The 21,821-nt window shown below is 43.9% G+C and overlaps 1 protein-coding gene across 5 annotated transcripts; it reads left to right on the top strand.

Annotated features, from left to right (window-relative positions):
- The first annotated feature begins 374 nt into the window (after window positions 1-374).
- LOC119316801 (casein kinase 1-like protein 3) lies at window positions 375-15,358 on the top strand. Of its 5 annotated transcripts, XM_037591184.1 has the most exons (16): window positions 376-551; window positions 649-689; window positions 3,564-3,633; window positions 3,725-3,873; window positions 4,452-4,547; window positions 4,620-4,690; window positions 4,828-4,889; window positions 5,040-5,103; window positions 9,860-9,944; window positions 10,037-10,163; window positions 10,262-10,335; window positions 11,146-11,200; window positions 11,759-11,883; window positions 12,838-13,027; window positions 14,637-14,762; window positions 15,143-15,358. In XM_037591184.1, exons 1-14 carry the CDS (start codon window positions 476-478, stop codon window positions 12,973-12,975), a joined length of 1,233 nt encoding a protein of 410 aa, XP_037447081.1. In that variant the 5' UTR covers window positions 376-475; the 3' UTR covers window positions 12,976-13,027; window positions 14,637-14,762; window positions 15,143-15,358. The 5 variants fall into 5 exon arrangements, with proteins under 5 accessions (XP_037447082.1, XP_037447081.1, XP_037447080.1 ...); XM_037591185.1 differs by lacking the exons at window positions 14,637-14,762; window positions 15,143-15,358 and adding an exon at window positions 13,155-13,905 and having other exon boundaries at window positions 375-551; XM_037591183.1 differs by lacking the exon at window positions 15,143-15,358 and having other exon boundaries at window positions 14,637-14,996.
- Window positions 15,359-21,821: the final 6,463 nt, after the last annotated feature.

A 21,821-nucleotide genomic window follows, 5' to 3' on the forward strand; every position in this document is an offset into this window, starting at 1 on the left:
TTTTTAAGTTGATTCTTTTCTTCAACTTACCCTGAACAGCGGAACTGTTGGAGTTGTTTTAAGCTGCGGCCAAAAAGAACTCCAGCCGGTAATGGCATGTACAATGGTTAATAAGACAATCTTATCTTAAGTCTTGCATGTAATTTAGAGATGATAAAAAAATATGTCTACAATGGGTTATATCTTAGCCTTATCTTCAATAACCAGCGATTCCTTAAAATATGGTGAGACAAATTGTGCTAAGAGATCATCTCTTGTCTTATCTTAAATAAGAGAAGACAAACCTTTTCTTATGAGTTCTCTCTCCTCCACCTTATCATTTATCTTACGTGGCACTTCTAAGATAGCACCATTATACATGCCCTAAGAGGTGGCCTGACCCTGTCTGACCTTAAGCTTCAGCCGCTTCTTTGCCCCCCTCCTACCACCCTAACTCCAAACCCTAGCTTCCTAGCCTACGCGTCCCCGAGCGAGCATGGATCGGATCGTCGGTAGCAAGTACAAGCTGGGCCGCAAGATCGGGAGCGGCTCCTTCGGGGAGATATATCTCGGTTCGATCTTGATTCCTTATCCTTCGATTTCCTTCTCCGTGGTTGGATTAATTCATGGATCTGATGGGGTTTGGTGTCATCTCGCTCCTGTCTGCAGCCACGCATGTCGACACGTACGAGATTGTAGCCGTCAAGATCGTGAGCTCCTCCTCCCTCGCTTGCTTTGTATTTTCTTCAATCCGTTTGGATTATGCGGCGTCTATTGCCACTAGTTGCGTGAAGATGTAGCCGTTGGGCTCCTCAGATATATATTTTAACCGGCGCATTGCTGTGCATGTTAGAAATGCCCTGATATAGGAGTGTTAATTTTCAGTTCAAGTTTATGCTAAGATTGACGGGTTAGAAACTTAGAACTTGTTCCTTGCTGGTTGGTTTTCTTTTTGGAGATAGTTCCTTGTGTTTATTTTTATATGCTTTGTATACAGAACGTTCAAGTTTTTTTTTTGGGTTAAGTAGCACTTATTACACATCTATTTCAGTTACTTCATGGATTCACATGGTTATGGGTTGTTTCTGCCTAGAAGGAAGGGTGCGCTGTTTTGTGACTTGCTTGATGCTTCTGCAACACAAGTACACAGTAATATTTTGAAATGGGAATGGTGTTATGGTTCGAACTAACTGTTCCCGCCATAGTGGTCTATTCAGTGATTATGCAGATACTGCGTTGCTTTGAACTATAATAACAGCATAAAAGAGGAAAGTGTTGTGTTACTGTCAGGGACAGGGATCATTTAATACAGCAACCAACATATAAATGTTCCGTTAATAAGCACAAATTGGCCTTTACATGTGATGAAACAGCTCTAGATCATGATAATACACTTGCTGTCCTTATATTTTTTTCCTGAGCTGGACGGGCCATATCATCTGCTTATATTTAAGGTTCACTCCCAATTCACAAGTTTCTCTGCTTGGTTTCTATTATTGTTGCTGCCTCTTCCTCTGCTTTACGTGCACTGGGCTAGGCTCCAGTGGAGGGCGCACAACCAAAGTTGTGGCAGTTCCCTCCTGTCCAGTGGCTAGGTACCGCATAGAGCACCTTTTATAGAACAAACATGCTCATGTTTGGTGTGATTTTGAGTTGTTGTCTGGGTTCAGGTAGTGGTGTATCTCTCATCTTCTGTTCATGTTTTCTCGAATAAGTGGTGGCGCATAAAGGGCGTGTTTGGTTGCCCGGGTGGCTATAGCCTGCATCGCATGGAGGATCCTGGCTGAGTCTAGCCTGGTTGAGATGATGCAAGGATGAGCTGAGATGAGTGTTTGGTGAAATGTACGGTATGCGTGCATGAGAGATGTTGTTTGGTAGACTGCATTAGAAATTCCTCAAAATAAATCTTATCTGAAATCTGAACCAAAACTCAAGTTTCAATTTATTTATCAAAAATTCCTCAAACGGTTATATTATCTAGGTCCGGTGGAGCCTCGTTGGCTGCTTCTTTCTTGGATGGGCACGTCAGCTCCGCTCCTGCTGCTTCTTGGACTGGACACAAGCTTCTTCATGGCTGCGACACAACCTGTTGCTGCTTCTTATTTGATGCAGCACGACAGACGTCCTGGCACCTCTGGCTCACACCCACCCTGCTCCGGTGGATGGGGTGGCCGAAGCAGGCCTTGCTCCGGTGGATGGGGGCTGGATAGAGAAGACATAGATGGGGGCACGAGGGAGAGGGAGGGGGGAGGAGAAGCACGGGAACAGGAGGGAAAGGGAGGGAAGGAGGAGAAGCTCTACCTCGGTGGTGAGGAGCCATGCCGGCGTCAAGGGCAGAGGCAATGGTGCGGTGGATCTAGCGGCATCGCAGAAGAGAGGGGGGCTGTGGAAGAGTGGCGGACAAATCGCGTGGGGGGCGAGATTGCGAGACGAGTCTCGCTGCACGCACGGATGCAAACGCGAGCCTGGATCCGGGAAACGACCAAAACTTGCGTTTCCGCTCAGCCTGGCTCGGAGACCCTTTTTGCATCAATTGGGCCAGGCCCAGGTATACGTGCAGCCTACGAAACAAACTGTATTTTGCATGGTGGGTGTGAGCCAGACGCAACACAGGGAACCAAACACGCCCAAAGCACCTTTTATAGAACAAACATGCTCATGGTCTGGTGTGATTTTGAGTTGTTGTCTGGGTTCAGGTAGTGGTGTATCTCTCATCTTCTGTTCATGTTTTCTCTAATAAGTAGTGGCAAATCTCTCATCTTTTTTTTTTTCATGTTTTCTCAAATGAATAGTGGCGTATCTCATGTTCTGTTCATGTTCTCTGCAATGTATTGTTGTGTCATAGGTTCTATTTTGAGTAAAATACGTCTATCTTATTCCCAAGGCCATTCTGAAGTCACATAATTAACTGTTAGTATTAATCTTGTCATGATCAGTTATCTGGATGCTGTATGGCATGCAAAATTAGCTAGCTATGCATGAGGTTTTCATGTCAGCAAGGAGCAGCAGCTAGAAATACAGACATCCATCCAGTGCAACAGGCAGAAGTGAGAAGCAAAATCTGATTTGACTTTGAGGTAGATAGATGGCAGTAGGACCCAGAAACCAATAAAAGATCTGTCCTGGCTTAGCTATTAAGTCAGTAGATGGTAGTAAGATCGGTTTGTTCAGGCTATAAATATTGATGCATGCCATCCTTTGCTATATAAGCTTGTTGCTAATGATATAATCCTACAGAGCTTCATACTAGTTCCATGTGTGCATGTGTGTATGAGAGGAACAGTGAGTGTATCCTGGTGAGAGAACTTGTTCTAACATGGACACTCTTGGGTTTGCCTGCTCCATATCTTGTTTTTTCCCACTTTTATTTCTGGCTTGATCCTAAACACAATAATTTCTTCATAATTCTATACTAGAAGTTAGATATAGAAGCAAGCAATGAAATAATTTTGTAACATTTTATAACTTGAAGCGATTTGCATTGATAAAAGACTCCCATTTTATGTTGATAAAAAAGTTCAATAGCATTTATTTGGTTTTTGCAGTCCCACTGTCTTCTGATTTATGTTCATTGCTTTGTTCAGGAAAACAGCAAAACCAACCATCCCCAATTGTTATACGAGGCCAAACTGTATAATGCTCTTCAGGGAGGGAGTATGTGTTTAAACCGTGATTATTTTCTTATTGCATCGACTGCTGAACCGTAGCTAAGGTGGTAACTTCTGGTACTCGTGGATTGCTGTAGCTGGTATTGCAAACATAAAATGGTGTGGCATTGATGGCGAAGAAAATGTTCTTGTTATTGATTTGCTTGGGCCAAGCCTTGAGGATCTGTTTGTTTATTGTGGCCGGAGATTCTCACTGAAGACAGTTTTGATGTTGGCAGATCAGATGGTAATAAGAAAAAACAGTCTTCATGTCTTTTTTTCTGTTTCCTAGTGGTGAATCGGTGATACATTGTGATTGTTTTCGAATTCTTCTATTGTGTTCTGTCTCTGACTTGTTGATAAGGGTTTTACTCTGTAGCTCATACACAGCTTTCTTCTCTTTGTTCTTTTTCCTAGTGGTTAGTCGGTGTTGCAGCTGTGATTGTTTTCAATTTTTTCTGCTGAGTTTTGTCTGTGACTTGTTTATAGTGCTCTTATCTGTAGCTCATACTTAAGATGAAAATCTGCAACAAAAGATAAAGGCTAGGCATCGCTTTTTTGAAACAAGTTGTTAGTCTACTTCGAGATCAGGTGTACAGTTTACCTCAACAAACATTTGGTTATCTTGCAATTTTTCTTTCATGGTTATGTTTTATTGCTCCGCCTTTTTTTTCCATGTTGAAACCATGCTTGATTGCAACTATTTTTTGCTTTACGTTCTATATATTCATACACTGATTTTTGAAGTGGAGTTTGTATATGTTGTCTGGATTTGATTTTGTCATAGTTCTTTGGCTATGGCTGATTACTTATTTACCACTGTAGATAACAAGAATAGAGTTTTTGCATTCTAAGGGGTACTTGCACAGGGACATCAAGCCCGACAACTTTCTTATGGGCCTTGGTCGGAAAGCTAACCAGGTCTGTACAAGCTGGCCGCTGATAGTTATGCCATATATATTCATTATGTTTAACTTATGGTCCAACTCCTAGGTCTACATCATTGACTTCGGACTTGCCAAGAGATACCGTGACTCAACCACGAATCGCCATATACCCTATAGGTGAATTAGTAATAATTTAGAACCAAAATACATGTAGAACTATCATGCATTTGCTTTTCTTGTTTATTTGATCTTCTCATTTTTTTGTGGTATTCCATGTGTTGTCTGAGTATTCGTAACATACTCACATTTTTCAGAGAAAATAAAAATTTGACTGGCACAGCTCGCTATGCAAGCTGCAACACTCATCTTGGGATTGGTGAGCACTATGGCCTTTTATTTCTGTATATACTACTAATTTAGATGCCTGAATGCTGGCCTCATTATTTTGCTGGGACACTACCATAAATGTTTTTTGTTGCTATCTTTTGACATGTATCACTAAATTAGTGTTGTTACCACATACCAGAGCAAAGCCGAAGGGATGATCTGGAGTCCATTGGATATGTTCTCTTGTATTTTCTAAGGGGAAGGTATGATTGTTCTGTGGACAAATTATATGTACATCACCGAGTAAAAGATATCTGCAATTGTAGCCATTTTCGTTATTGAAATCTTTGTGTTACGTAGCAATGTAGGCCTATACATCTGGAATGCATTCATGTTCATTATTGTGAACCATGTGTTGCTATTAAGTAGCAATGTAGGCCTATCTACATCTGATCCCTGTGTTGTCATCATTATCGGTTTGTTTTGATGTTGATTTAAACATACCAAGACCACATATGTAATGCCAGGATGCCAAACAAATAAAAGATAAATTCGAACACAAAATTAAGATAGTTTAATATATTTGGTACCGAGTTCTTTGTTCAATCTATTATTTTTAAAACTGAATTCATCTATTAGGACTATGTCATTTTGTGGTTGAGTCACCGTAGCCCCTTGCAACACCAAAACCAACGACTGTATGTGTTTGCCAAAAATACATCCTACTACCGGGTGTGGTTGCACCCATGTCTCATATACTACCATGTGGTAGTATATATATACTACTTAAGGGCAACTTGAATGCTTTTGTGTTTGAATAAAGCTCTCACAATTTCCTGCAAAAAAGGGTAACTTGAATGCCGTGCACCAAAACGGACACACCAAACGTCCGTAAACAGCGGATAGGGGATGACCATCCAACCTGGCGCACCAAATAAAATAGCGGACACTAGTTTTCATTTAATAGTTGGATTCTTTTACATAGCAAAAGGATCTGACCCTAGTCTACTCTTTGTCGGCCGTGGGCAGGTGTCCCACGCACTACTCTTTGCTAGAGTCCGCCCGGCCTTCCTTGTCGCCGGTAGAGGTGAGATTGATCATTGAGCCAGACGGTCCGGCCTCGCGGTTGTTGCGGTGCGGCGCGGCGCGAACGACGTGGAGCTGCTGATGTTGGTATCGGTCGCGTCTGCCACTGCCTGTGCCGCCTCCGCTGCGATCTGGTTGAAGAGGCGGTCGCGCTCTGCCTCCATGACGCGGAGGTGCCACCGCTCGTGTCAGATGGTGTAGGCGCTGCACATGGATTCGAGAACCACTCGTTGCATGTCCACGAAGCCTGGATCCTTCACGACCATGGTTGCGACAACTGATTGGACACCTGCTCGCCCTCAATCTTGCCGCCAACTGGTGCTTTGAGAGGAGCAGCAGGTTGTACCGCTCCTCCTGCAGCATCCGGAACGCGGACATCGGCGGCATCTGCTCCATTGGCTCTGCCATGACGCGACTGCAGTGCTCCTCCGCTTGCTCCATGGTTAACCCAGCTACCGGCGCGGGCGACTGCTCCTCCTCCTTTGCCTCCTTCATCGCCGTGTCCTCATCCGAGCTCCTCAGGAGAGCTCGAAGGCTCTCCCGCCATAATGTTGGCTGCGCGCTAAGGACGCCATGCGTCCATCTCGGTTTTGATTTTGTCACGGCGCTGCGTCGAGAGTGTCTTACACCACACACGCCGGGTCCCGGCCATTGCTCGCGAAGGTCGAAGAAGGAAGAAGGGAAGAGGCGGTGTTTCGGCGGCTCAGACGGCGGCGATGGGGCTTGGAGGTGATGCAGTTTGTGTTGTGGCCGACAGAGCGGCGGCTTGAATGCGTTCGCCTGGAGTTGGTTTCTTGTTTGCCACGCCGGTGTCAATGCTGGGTAGGCGGACGACCAACTTGAATGCGGTAGGATGCCGTCCTGTTGTCATGCCTGGTCATGTCCGCTTTGAACCGACATTAACGTGGTGAGGAGAGTGAGCGCACATGGAGTGATTGACATGTGGCAGTGACAGGTCATGTCCGCTATGGACTGGCATGAATGTGGCGCGAAGAGCATAGTGGCGGTTGGAGCAGAACGAGAAAGAGAGAGGGTTTTGTGTGGGCCGGGGGTGTCAGAGGCCTACGTGGCGGAGGTCCGGACGCCCGCAAACCTTCCCCAGCTTTGCTTTCGGTTTGTGGGATTTCAGACGTTTGGTGCACGATGTTGGATGGCCTATAGTGTTAGGACCGCGTCCCGGACGTTTACGGGCACTTTGATGCATGGCGTTGGAGTTGCCTTACCATTTTGAGTATGTTATATCTTAGATTTCCAAAGCAAGCTACATGAAAAAAATTGGAAGTGAGTCCATAATTTTGGTATATGTTGGAAATACCTGCATATTTGTATGTATACAACAGTATATACTAAAGAATCTCTCCCTAATAATAAAGCACGGGTTGAGTCTCTCGGGTTCACCATCGTGGCGTTTTTACATAAAGGTCCCTGTGATTTTGAGTAATCAACCCGCAGTTCTATTTTAAGTTAGTACGTGAGAAAACGTTCTGTTTTTACAAAAAGGTCCTTGCATTTTTATTATTCAACCCGTGATCCAGATCAAGCCAACGTGGTGCTTGGGCGAGCAGAAATTGGCCATGGTGGTCGCGTGACACAGCAAGAGGCGGGTGTCGAGGTGCAGCCGAGTTCATGTCTGACGAAAAGAGACGGACAGGGCGCTGGTGTGATGTCGGACGGGGCCGAGCCGTGCAGCAGCCCCATGGGCAGAGGCAGCAGGAGGTGCGCGTCCGGGCGAAGAACGGCGAAGAACGAGAAGAGGATGAGCATGGAAGAAAGGAGGCAGCGAACGGATGATGGTGGAGGTCGGAGGGGTGATGTCGGACGGGGCCGAGCCGTGCAGTGGCCCCATGGGCAGAGGCAGCAGGAGGTGCGCGTCCGGGCGAAGAACGAGAAGAGGACGAGCATGGAAGAAAGGAGGCAGCGAACGGATGATGGGCAGAGGCAGCAGGAGGTGCGCGTCCGGGCGAAGAACGAGAAGAGGACGAGCATGGAAGAAAGGAGGCAGCGAACGGATGATGGTGGAGGTCGGAGGGGTGGCGGCCTCGCCGGAGTGACGAACTCCCGAGGGTGGCGGCGAGCGGGATCGAGGCGTGTTGGGCACTGCCCCTCCGTTTGTGATGGCGCTAGGAGGAGATGGGATCGGGAGGCTGGGGGATCGGGCTAGGGTTAGAGTGAGTAGTGGGGGCGCTGGGCCTTAGGGGTTAAGTGGGCCAACCCACGAGAAATATGAAGAAAAGGAAGGAAGGCTCCTGCATATGGTGTCCGATTTTATTTTTTAAGATATGGCATCCATAAATTAAGGCATTCACCCATGATTAAAGCAATTAGGAAGGCTGTCGCACGGTGCAGGCAAATTAAATGGATTCGTCCATATAGGGAACTAGGAAGAATTATGAAGAAGAGCGGACGGTAGGAAGAAGGCCATTGCTCTATATATTTAAACATTTTGAAATTCGTGTTTTGGAGGTTTAAAAAAATATGAAATTTTTCCTGAGGGTACATATACACATTCCCAATGCCCGTGGCAAGTTTTGGTATAAATCTCGCTTTGTTTTGGGCTATAGAAATAAAAACAAATTTCTGACAATGTATAAGAGAAAAGAGGTGCCATTTTTGTCAGAAATTTCTCTTTTTTGTATTTCTCAAAATAAAAAGTATTTCTTTTTCAGATTTGTACCGGGCCTTAGGAATGTGTGTTTGTATTCACGTATTTGATTTAAGATTTTTTTAGCAACCGAAGTATGTTCTTCGGAAATTTCAAATATCAAGAGCCATGGAGCCCGGTAGCTGCAAGCACTTTTTGGCATGGTGTGGCCAAATTAAGCGGATTCATCGTAATCAAAGGAATGCATGTTGCACGATGCCTTAAATTATATTCAACATACTTTGTGTTGCATGCCTGCATGGATAGGTACAATAATAAAATACCTAAAGAGACGAGGCCTAAGATAATGTTATAAGCATGGCCCTAAAATTGGTTATATCTTCAACGGCAGCCCTAAAAGCATAGCTGGGCTAAGAAACTGCATTCTTTCCTCACTTGAGGCTAAAATACACCTCCAACAGATCATAAGTGATGAAAAAAAGTGTCTCGATGGAAAAATTGCTAAGAGATGCTAATTGCGGCACCACCAGCAGTTCTAAACGCATTGGGATTCTAGGATTCCACTATTTTATCATAGTACGTTGTTTTGAATTCTTGATAAACCATTTTGATATTATTGTACTGCGCTGGTGTACATTTTCATGAACCGGTGTTTTCTTCATATGAAACATATGTTTTATGTTTGCATATATGATTCTCAATTTAATTATAGCCCAGTTTTCTCTCTTGTTGAAACGCACGAGCACAAGCGATGCATCAATTTTCTCTCCCGTTGCAACGCACGGGCATTTGTGCTAGTACTAAAGAAATGGTACATATACTACCTAAAAAGTTGTATATATACTACCAAAAGTGTTCTTGTATGCCACATACTATGCGTACATATAAAAAAAGGGCAGCCCAGTGCCCATAGCTCCCGCTTGAGCAGGGTCCAGGGAAGGGTCCGACCACTTCGGGTCTTTTGTACGCAGCCCTTTCCTACAATTCTCCAAGTGGCTATTTTGAGGGCTCGAACAAGGTAACAGCTTTACCGCTGTGCCAAGGCTTCCCCTTGTACTATGCGTACCTCTACCTAAAATGTATGAAAGACATGGGTGTAAATACACCTGGTTGTATGCATGTATGTATTGTATGTATGTGTGTATGTGTGCACACGCGCACGTGTGTGTACGTATGCACTGTATTACCATTTTTGTTATTTGATCGTTATTTTGACATACCTCCTGTACTTTTGTCAAACACGCACCCAATCCGTGTCGTTATTAGGAGAAGAGCGACTACTGATTTTTCCTTATATATGATCTCTGTAACTTCGTATATGTTTTCTCCAGTCTTCCTTGGCAGGGTTTAAAAGCTGCCACAAAGAAGCAGAAATATGACAAAATAAGTGAGAAGAAGCTTTCAACACCTATCGAGGTTGTTTAAGCTCACATGTTTTAGATTTGTAAAACGTCTTTCTGCTTTTTAAAGCCATTGCTGGAGACTTCTCATGGATTTTCTTGTTACAGGTTTTGTGTAAAACCCATCCTGTGGAATTTGCTTCTTATTTCCACTATTGCCATTCATTGACATTTGATCAACGGCCAGACTACGGTTTTCTGCGACGGCTCTTTAGAGACCTGTCGGACCGTGAAGGTATAGCATTCAGGAGCACTATTGTGTCATCTTTATATTATATTCTACGATATGCATGCAATTGTTCAAGGATTGTTCAATTATTTTGTCGGCCGCAGGGCACCAATTCGATCATGTCTTTGACTGGACGCTGTTGAAGTGTAAGCAAACCCAGAAGGTGAAGGCTCAACAGGTATAATGTGCTTCATTTTTCTTTTATGACGATGAAATATTGTTAGAAACTAATGCATCTTAAACTACTCCCTCCGTTCGATAGTACTCCCTCCGTTCCTAAATATTTGTCTTTTTAGAGATTTCAAATGGACTACCACATACGGATGTATATAGACATATTTTAGAGTGTAGATTCACTCATTTTGCTCCGTATGTAGTCACTTACTGAAATCTCTAGAAAGACAAATATTTAGGAACGGAGGGAGTAGTTGTCGCTGAAACGGATGTATCTAGACGTATTTCAGTGTTAGATACATCCATTTGAGCGACAACTAATATGGAATGGAGGGAGTACAAAACTAGGTAAAATTGTCTGTATCAATGCTTTCTGGGGAACCTGTTAAGGCTCGTTGAGTTTTGAATGGTTTAAAAGTTCTCAAAAAATATGAAACAAATACGGGAACATCACTCGAGTGATATAACAGAATCCAACGAACCGATTGGGAAAATATGAGTTTTTGTGCCCTTGGCAAAAATAGCAAACATTTGAACTCGCTACTGACTCAACTATTAGTTTTTTTCGCCCAAGGCACATAAAGTTGTATTTTCCCAGTCCCACCATTGGATCATCTTATATTATAGGTGTGATGTTGAGTATTTGTTTCATGATTTTTGGGAACTTTACACCATCGAACCTTAAACGAGTTCTGTGGTAATTATTGATAGAAAATCCTTCTACCCTCTGTTCCAAAATAAGAGGGAGTGTTTGTGAACCCTATTTTAGCGCCTTCACTGATTTCTCTCTCTCCCTCTGTCCTGCCAATTACAGCAAGATCCTGGTGTAAGTAGCAGGCCGGTTGCAAAGAATATGGACAAACACCAAGGTAGAAATTTTGTTGTATAAGCACTACAATTTTCCTTGCCGTAGTGAGTTATATGCTTGATTAAGAAGTCCTAAAATATTGGCTGGTCAAATGCCTTGCAAAATACTTCTCGGTCATGTTCATACACATTTTTGGAACTATGGTATTTATCTTTTATGATCAGTTGGAATTTCCATTTTACTTTTAGAATGCTCACTGATAGTTTTTTCAAAAAAAAAAAATCTTGGATGTACAATATGGAGTATCAATTGTATGTAAAGAAGTTAACATATGCCTATTGTGATGCATAAGGTATCAGTGGCTAATATAGCAACTATATGTGTACACAAAAAATAACTATTTTTGCACAGCAAACAGATGGACATTTTTGTCATGACAATTTGTAATTGCTATCACACTATGTACATTGGGATTTGTTTTCCTGATATTTTGGCAACTTGGAAGTATCACGTGTATTTGTTGACCTTGCAACATATGGTTCTCGAATCATATTGGTATTGTCCCTTCGACACCTTTTGTAGTTTGGGAACTACATCATGGTTTCCATTTAATTTTCAGTTAGTGGTTTACGTGCAGCTGAAGCTTCTTGTCAGCTTGAAGCAGAACAACGCCCAGTAATCAGAATGCAAATAAGATCTACTGCTGAGAACAGCCGTTCAAATAATCGACATTCTGATAAATTGGTATGTTTTTCTGTTTCATGCTGATGAAATATCCACGACAGAGTTTTTGTCAGAGTAATTTTTAGTTCTCATGAAGTTTCACAAACAGGAATTGTAGTTTACTAAACTAAAATTGAGAAATTTATGACAGTCTGTCCTCGAATTCTCATTATGCCGTTGTTTTATTAATATCGTGTACGTGCAATGCACGCTAATAATTGGCAATATTTACACTAACATTTGGCAAGATCTTAATTGCACGTTGAAATTAGGTAATATAAATTAATTGGTTGGTGCTGACATTGATATTAGGTATACTATCAATTAGGGGAGGTTGCTAACCTTGTTTAGTGGTAAACACTGGGGAAACATAGACCATTGAATAGGTGCGTTTGAACGTATGAGATATGTTGGATCTCCGCAACTTGTTCTTTTTAAATTGGTATAGATTTATGCAAATGATACTCTTCTCTCAATCATTTATATATTTTTGCCATTGCCATCGATTTTCAACTGTTACTGTGTGTGGGGAGTCTGAGAGAGAACAGAGGAATTAGTGCAGGCATGGAGAATTTTGTGCTTGCCGTTGAAGCAATTGCCGTTGGGGTTGGGAGAGGCCAAAAATGGGACGAGGACGACAATACATATCCGCTGGTAGGGATCATATTGGGTCGGTGGTGGTCGGAGTGGTGACGGCGCAAGCAGAAGTAGTGGTGGTGGTGAACTTTGGCATGGCGGGGGTTTTACGAGTGATGGAGCCCAAAATGAGACGGGAATCATAGCTCATGTCGATTGGATCAAGTATACAGGAGGAACTGGAGGGAGGCTTACTGGTGGAGGAGATCGAAGTGTGTGGTAGTGGTGGTCCAGAGATGAGAATTCCTGTAGGGACAAAGGGCATTGACATAAATTTCTGGTAGAAGTTTGGTTTATACTGTTTGGTTCTAAATTTTCTTCTTTCTTACATTGTTGCAGAGGGTGAGTGCTAGCACTGATAAGGAATTGCTGCAATCAACATCATTTGGCCATGCTGGTGCCCCAAGGAAGAACGGATCAATCTCCAAAACACCATGGCTTGTCGATCCCAACTCAGGACCTTCAAACCACCTTTAGCACTCTGATCAGTCAGTTCCTATGTTCATGCCGGTCTATTTAGCAACCATTGGTGAGACTACTTTTGTTGCTGTTATGTTCTTACACCTTTCATGTTTCTATGTTATGGACAACTATGCTGGTGTCTTGGTGATATTTATTCTTCTTCCCTTGTTGCATGTTTGGTCGCATCCTAGTAGTTGTCACCAAACTCCTCATGAGCAATCTTTGAAGCACCACTGATGATATAATGTCGGTAGTGAAGATGCCTCCTGAAACATTCCTCTGTGTGGCGGACACGCAGAACCAACATTGTCAAGCGGAAAGGAAAAAAGGGTTTTCAGAATTAGAGGGAAAATGTGTGTTTGAGGCCTATTCCTCATTGGAATTACCCGGGAGTCAGGTTGTAGTTCTGCTAAGTTCATTAATGGTCCGTTTGGATGTCCGAATTGAATTGGGTTTTGTGGAAATGACAACATGGTTTATTTCGAAAGGTGTTGGTATTGCGTCGAAGTGTTTGGGTGCCGAAGAATCAGTGACATTGAAACTAAGCCTTCCCTAAATTCAGAAATCCGGGAGAGATTCACGTGTACCAGAGATAAAGAGGAACTAACGGTGGCGGTGGTCGACAGGAAACATGCAAACGGCGGTTTTCGCTCCTGCCAATTCCAATTCATCGATTTCTAGCCCAAATATTGACATCCAAAGGAGGTGTGATTAGACATGGCTGTTTCTAAACAAGCCTTAGGACTGCCGTGCTGTTAATCCTGATGGCTGGGGAAAGTGTTTGGTGTGCCTTAATATTTCTCTCAGTTAATTAACAATTCTTAATGACAAATATATCACAAATTTGGTATTCCCTTCATTTTAGAATATAAGGTGCATAAGTTTTTGTGCAAGTTAAAGTTATGCATGTTTGACCAAGATTATAGAATAACACATCAATATCTACAATATAACATGCACATGTTTGACTTCCAAAAAAACTAATACACCTTATATTCTGGACAGAGGGGATACCGTGGGCCTCCCTAGACAACGAGCCCTCACTCCTGGACTGGTGGCAATCGGCACGCCGCCCCAACGCCCATGCGCAAGGGCCTGGGTACCATGACCCTCCTTGTCCCCTGGATGATATGGAAGCACCGCAATGACTGCGTCTTCAACGGAGCGTGCCCATCGGTGAACGCCCTGCTAACGAAGATCAAGGAAGAGGCCTCCCTTTGGGCAAGCGCAGGCGCACTAGGGCTCAGAGCCATTACCCCCAGACATGGGATGTCCATTAATTCGAAAGTTGTATCCGCCTCCTAGGAGGAATGTAACTACAACTCTCTCTTTTCAATGAAATCAAACGCACGCTCATGCGTTTTCTCAAAAAAATAATCTTACAAAGGCTTATAAATTGGGCTATAGAAGCAATTTTGTGGTTTTGTAAATAATGCTGATGTACACGCCCCTGGCATTTTATCATTAGAAATTTTCTTATTTGGAAAATATTCCTTTTTATTGAATTTACGAGGTTTTAAGCATGATGGCATAATAATGCCCTCATGGAACCTACTTTTGGCTTTCAAACCTTTTCTTCTTTGCTGTAGCAATTTCATATTTTTAGTGTCTCTGTAACCTATTTTGGTGATGACACTAGGTTCACTCTTTTCTATCTCCTTTTTTGTCTCTTACAGGTCATCTGGGTATGGTTTCAGCTGATAATCCAAAGGCAACATGTAAATTTTAAGTTTCTAAGCTGTCCTCTCTACTAGTTGAATATGTGGTTGATGTGATGATGTGAATTCAACACCACTTATCATGTAAGTAGTCAAGAAGTTTGTCCTTCCATATTATTATGTGCATAATATGTGGAAACTTAGGATTGTTGATACCCTTTTTTTGTGTTCTACCTGAGTGTTTATATCGTCAGCATCATCTGGGCTCATTGCTTCAGGTTCTTTGCCAACTAATATAGATGGTGCTGTTTGCTTAAAAAGAGCTTGGGGACTCTTGTACAACTTTAACTTTAATTATGATCAGCGCTTGTGTGATAATGTTTGCTCCTTTTGGCACCCCAGTGTTATCTCCTGAACTTATAGCTGGTTTGACTTTCAAGTCCACTTGAGTTGCTATTTAATGTGCTGAATTATAAGTTTTTTGTGCCAGATTGGGATTCTTACGAAATATTTTTTTGTGCCAGATGCTTTTAGTTTGCAAGTTGACATCTTATTAAACATAGATGGGCTTTAGCGTCAAATGTATGTGGTTGGATCTAACCAAGCAAGGGTTGTGAAGAGGGCCCTGTAAAGTAGGAGTACATGATTTTGGTTAGCATGGGATGCTTGGATGATTATTATTTTGACTGCTTCGATGCCACTTCTTGTGTTCCGGTGGTTGAAATCCATTGCGATTCTCATGCCCAAAGTGCAATCTGGTGCAGATCACCATGGATGTGATCACATATTTAATACTCCCTCCGTCCAAAAAAAGCTTTCCTAGATTTGTCTAGATATGAATGTATTTAGACACGTTTATGTTAGATACATCCGTATCTAGATAAATCTAAGGCAAATTTTTTGAGACGGAGGTAATATAAGAGTATGACCTTGTCGGACTGTATCATTTGAACCGAGCTAAAAAGGTGCAGATCACCATACATGTAGTTACGTATTTAACATAAATGCATGAGACCTCGTGGATTGCTGTACTATTTGGAGCTGAGCTAAAAAGATGATTTACACGATGTTAAAGTGTTGGCACTGTCATGGTATGGTTTGTGTTTATTTTAGTGTCGGATGTAATTGATATATAATGGTGTAGTTTTGTATATTATCAATGTTCCATTACATTATTTTTGATCATATATTGGTAAAAAGGAGAGCGTGTGTTATTTGTAGATTTTAGTGTGTAGCTTCTACTTCTCTGGGATTAGAAGGAATGAAGCTGTAGTGTCGTCGATATTCTAAAGTAAACATGCTTTTTGCTGATGTATTTTGTCCTTTTGTAGCTAATGCCACAGATCATCTGAATCTTATTGATACGTGGATGTTAATCTTGATGTGTTTAGTCCAACGATGCTGGGTTAGCCAACAAATACACAACATAACGGCGAGTTTGGTTGTGCTGTGAATTTTGAAAAAGCTGATGTGAGCTGTGGAAAAACTGGAAGTTTGGTTGAGATATAGCTGTGCACCTATAGATTTGGCATGAATTGTCTTAATGCCTTTGCGGCCTAAAAGAATATCTTCATATGCATTTGGCGAAGCACGGATAGAATTTAAGGTAGGGCGGAGTTTGTTGACACAAAAACAGAGTCTAAGCCCATGCATGCCAATGCATTTATATCATTGTAAATAGGTAGTCAAGTGCAAATGCAAATACATGTCAGGAAAACATGCAACTTGTATTATCAGGAGGCTAAAGCCATCATATATACATGAACAGAGGGAGGCCAAAGGCCAGAATAAATATAACTCTAACACCCCCTCTCAAACTGATGGTGGATCCACAACACTGAGTTTGGAGAGGTAAAATCCATGTTGCGCTCTAGTCTAGGCCTTCGGGAAGAAGTCCGCCAACTGTAACTCGAAAGCCACATACTGAAGAGTAATAACACGGTCTTGCACACTAGCACGCACAAAGAAAGTATCAACACCAATATGCTTGGTAAGCGCTTCACGGGGTCCCGCGCAATATTGATGGCACCTGTGCTGTCTGACAAGAGTGTAGTAGGTGTAGTAACCGAAACACCAAAGTCCTCGAGTAACCAGCGTAACCAAGTCACCTCTGCTGTGAGAAGAGCCATAGCTCGCAGCTCAGCCTCAGCACTAGACCGGGAAACTGCAGTCTGTTTCTTCGTCTTCCAGGCAATAAGAGAACCGCCAAGAAAGACACAATAAGCAAAAAGTGAACGGCGATCCGAAGGATCACTAGCCCAGGTAGCATCTGAATAGGCTTGGAGCTGTAACAAGCTGGAACGAGGAAAGAATAGACGGTGAGAGATCGTGCCACGAAGATATCGTAGAACACGAAGAAGGTGATTATAGTGAACCGAAGTGGGAGAAGAAACAAACTGACTCAGAATATGGATATGATAGGAAATATCCGGACGAGTGACAGCGTGATAGACAAGACTCTCAACAAGATGACGATAACGAGTCGGATCAGACAAGGGCTCACCATCAGAAGCACGAAGGTGAACATTAAGCTCCATAGGAGTCTCAGTAGTGCGCTCATCACTAAGAGCAGCACGAGAAAGAAGATCCTGGATATACTTTTCTTGGGAAATAAAAAACCATCAGAGGTGGAGGAAATCTCAATCCCAAGAAAGTAATGAAGAGGACCAAGATCAGACATAAGAAACTGCTCATTGAGACGGGCTTTGACAAAGGCAATGTACTCAAGATCATCGCCAGTGATGATCATGTCATCAACATATAAAAGAAGAAGAGTGCGACCATGAGCATAAAGGTGCACAAACAGCGCTGGATCATGAACACTGGGCGAAAAACCAGCTGCAGTGATGACAGAGGCAAAACGCTCAAACCAAGCGTGGGGGGCTTGCTTAAGGCCATAGAGAGAGAGTGACGAAGATGACAAACCATGCCATCAGGAACCGAATACCCAGGTGGTGGCTGCATATAAACTTCCTCACACAACTCACCATTAAGAAAGGCATTCTTAACATTAAGCTGAGACACAGACCAGTGGCGAACAGAGGCCACGGCGAGAAGTGTGCGGACAATGGTCATATGGGCCACAGGAGCAAAAGTCTCGTCGTAATCACGACCATGCTCCTGCTGAAAGCCACGAGCCACAAGACGAGCTTTATAGCGCTCAAGATAACCATCCGAGCGAGTCTTAATCTTATAGACCCACTTACACGTGATTGGACGAACATGTGGAGGAAGAGAAACCAGATCCCATGTGTCGGTGCGCTCAAGGGCAGCAATCTCCTCTACCATCGCAAACTACCATTCAGGATGAACAATAACATCTCGATAAGAAGTCGGCTCAAGAACGGTCGAAAGACCATAGCGAGAAGGAGAATATTGGTCAGGGGGCGGGCAAGGCCGAGAACGAAGACCATAAGTTGGGTGAGAAGAGGAAGACGACACACTAGAGGTAGAGGGCACATTAGTAGACTCAGCCACAACATGCGGACGACGAGTATAATGGAAAGGAAAGGAGGGAAGAGGTGGAATCACTAGAGGTGGAGATGGTGAATGTATCGATGATGAAGATGGAGAAGGGGAAGGTATCGGTGATGAAGGTGGAGAGTCATACGATGGAGTAGAAGAAATCGTAGGAGAGGACGGTGTCAGATCTGCAATAGCAGGACGAGGAGTAGGAATACTAGGTACAGAGGGGGGGTGCATCCGGGAAACTAAAAAAGAGATGTCCTCCGTGGAAAAGGCCGAGGAGGATGGATGCGGGTAGAAGGGATGAGACTCATCAAAGGTCATCCCGGGAAATACGCATCCGACGACCGACAGGATCCCAACAGCGATAGCCCTTATGCTCATCACTGTATCCGAGAAAGACACACTCAACAGACTGAGCAGTTAGTTTGGTACGTTTACGGGGGGCAAGTAAAACATAGCAAACACAACCAAACAAACGAAGCATCGAATAATCAGGAGAACGACCAGAAAGGTGCTTGAGAGGAATACCACCCTGTAGAGCACCAGATGGCTGAATGTTAATATAGGTGGAAGTGGTAACAGCCTCAGCCCAGAAGTGAGGCGGAAGAGAGGCGGCAATTATCATCGCACGTGCCGTCTCAAGAAGGTGACGATGCTTGCGCTCAGACACACCATTCTGAGCATGAGCACCAGGGCAAGAGTATAGAGGACGAGTACCTTGCTCAGCAAGGAATCCTCGCAGCGCATGGGAAATATACTCACCAGCTGAATCTGCGCGAAAACACGAATGGTAGTGGAAAACAGGGTACGAACCATGACACCAATTTTTTTGTATATAGATAAAACCTCACCACGAGAAGACATGAAATAGATCCAAGTGTACCGAGAAAAATCATCTATAAAGATAATATAGTAGCGATGACCCCCTTTCGAAGCGAAGGGAGCTGGACCCCAAACATCAGAGTGAACGGGATCGAAAGGGCGCTCGGACACTGGTTCACTGTGAGGATAGGGTAGCTGAACTTGCTTACCAAGTCTACAACCTAGACAATCCAACGAAGCGTTACCACAGACAGACCCCAGAATGCCGCGATGAACCAAAGATGAGAGATGAGAACCACATAAATGGCCAAGATGATGATGCCATTGCTGAAAAGAACTGGCAGATGCAGCAGCAGGGGCTGCGAGACTAGCGGCGGTGGTAGCGGAGGGAAGACGAAGCCAGTCAAGCTCCCAGAGACCATCAGAGTGTCGAGGGCCAGCACCAAGCAGAGCGCCCATGCAATGATCATGAACAGAACATGAATCAAAGTCCAAAATGACCCTACAACTAGAGTCAACAATTTGACCACCAGATATGAGCTGCATGGTAAGTCGAGGAATATGAGCGACAGAGGGAACATGAAATGAAGAAGTGCTAAGAATGCCTCAACTAGCTACATGAAGGGGAGTGCCATCAGCCATAAGAACACGAACCGGAGACTCAACAGGTCGAACAGAGGTCAAAGTAGAAGAATCATAAGTCATATGAAAAGATGCTCCAGTATCAAGAATCCATGGGGATGTACCTGAATGATTTGAAGGTGGTTTCTCATTGCTAGAAGGGTCAGTCACGGAACCTGCAGAACATGTCGGTGAAGAATCCCAAGCAGCAAGAAGTCATCTCAACTGCATAATCTCACTCGCAGACAGGGACACAGCGGAAGATGTCGAGGTAGAAACATCGGTCGGCGATGAACAGTCGCCAACACCCATGGAAGGCGCGTGTAGAGTCAACCGAGAGTAGTTAGTCGACGTAGTGCCACATGTGAAAGCCATTGGGGGAGTTGACGTAGAGCGGTCATCGCCGCACGCGGAAGCCGCGAGAGGAGTCAACGTAGAGCAGGCACCACCATCACGGGCAGAAGTCGCAAGAAGAATCGATGAATAGCGACCAACACAGCCTGCTGAAGACGTTGTAGGGGACAACGTCATAGACGGACATGCGACACAGGATCAATATAGGGAACACCGTCAGAAGTCTGCATGCAGCGACTGATATGCTTGCCCGACGGAAACACCATAGCATCTTTTTCTTTTTTTTTCTCTCTCTCTCTTTTTAGGAATCAAAGAGATGCCTGAACTAATATGAACTGTTGCTGCATGGTGGAACGGACGCGGGCCTGCAGGAGTCGCCGGCGAGAGATGCAACAGGCACTGGAGAATCACCATGTGAAGCCAAAGCAGTGCAGGAGCAGCACACTAGCACAACGTCAAGGCATCAACACATACACGGCCAACCAGAAGCTAGCTTGCATGAGCGGTGACTGGATCCCACGAGCGGACGTACAAGCAGCGGATCGATCTGAGAGGCGCCGGCTGCTGGACAAAGCCAGACTCCTGCGGGATCCACTGGTCAACGCAACACGCCGACGGGCAGATCGGGCGGGCAGCGGCTAATCGAGACAGGAGGCTAGCAGACATGTGGATCGAGCGGCAGGGCTACAAGATCGAACATCAACACATGGTGGGATATGTGGAGGAGCAGTAGCTTGCCGGCTAGAGGAGGAGAGCGGCAGTACGAGAGGAGCAGCGCGTAAGATATGACCGGGAGATCGAGAGGAAGAAGTCGATTGTGAGGGAGAGTTGCGGTGCCCGAACGAAAAAACAACCTAGGCTCATGATACCATGTCAGGAAAATATGCAACTTGTATTATGAGAAGGCTAAAGCCATCATATATACATGAACAAAGGGAGGCCAAATGCCAGAACAAATATAACTCTAACAATACAAACATATGTAAAAAGAAGTGCAACATCAAGAGGTACCTCACTAAGTGAAGATCACAGAAGTCTCAATTCATCACCAGTTCAAGTAGTGATGAGGACATGACTACCTTGGATACGACCAAAAATATTGCATACATGCATATTTGTCAGGTGATTTCTAATGCAAACTATTCAATAATCTATTTATGTTATCTAGAACAAAAATACTTCACACACTTTTGTGTTTTGTCTAATTGCAGGCATATGGGACATTTGTACAATCCACATATGAAGATAAGGGAAAAGGAGAAGTTTAGGTTGTGTTCAAAAAGTCCTCTCACGTTACTTTTGGGGCAAGAGAAGATAGAGTCCAAGTCTCTCACGTTCTGGATTCAGATTCGGACTGCACAGACATACCTGACTCAAAACGCCAGCAACTTTTTCATACGGACTCCGAATTGGGTGATTCTTTTTTTGTTGGAAACTAGATTTCGTGCTCTTTCCAACCCAATTGGATTCACCTTCAAATTCGTCCGGAGCGTTGAGTTACGGACGAAACAATCTAACGTTGCAGCAGAATCCGAGTCAAACTACAAGCCCAAAGGTGTCGCATCACCTCCACTTGGGCCCATGAGCCTTGTACGACCTAGGGTTAGTTTTAGGCTGCCTTGGGACGTCCTCCCACCTCCTTGGCCTCCATCCCTTGCTCCTATATAAGTAGATCCATCTAGTATCTTTTTCCTTGGGTTTTGTTTAGATTAAAAGTTCGCCATAGCTGCAACTTCGCGTACTTCGTTTGTGTCCAACGACCAGACCAAGACGTCACAGAACCCCACCTTGATCAATAAATCTTTCATCTTATATTCACAATATCCAGATTGCAATCTCAGTTTCTTGCTTGTTCTTCGTTTGCTCGCAGGAAACAGACCCTCGTGGTCAGGTTGATCATGCTCCGGCGTGGTCAATAACCCTCGAAAGTTGGTTTAG

Source organism: Triticum dicoccoides, chromosome 6A (genome assembly GCF_002162155.2).
Source record: "Triticum dicoccoides isolate Atlit2015 ecotype Zavitan chromosome 6A, WEW_v2.0, whole genome shotgun sequence".
Lineage (NCBI taxonomy): Eukaryota > Viridiplantae > Streptophyta > Magnoliopsida > Poales > Poaceae > Triticum > Triticum dicoccoides.

Excerpts from the sequence above, each read along its gene's own strand:
- LOC119316801 (XM_037591185.1), top strand. The coding sequence starts at position 476 with ATGGATCGGATCGTCGGTAGCAAGTACAAGCTGGGCCGCAAGATCGGG. Across the intron at positions 3,874-4,451 it reads TGATGTTGGCAGATCAGATG|ATAACAAGAATAGAGTTTTT; the intron begins GTAATAAGAAAA and ends TTACCACTGTAG. Across the intron at positions 5,104-9,859 it reads TTGTATTTTCTAAGGGGAAG|TCTTCCTTGGCAGGGTTTAA; the intron begins GTATGATTGTTC and ends TGTTTTCTCCAG.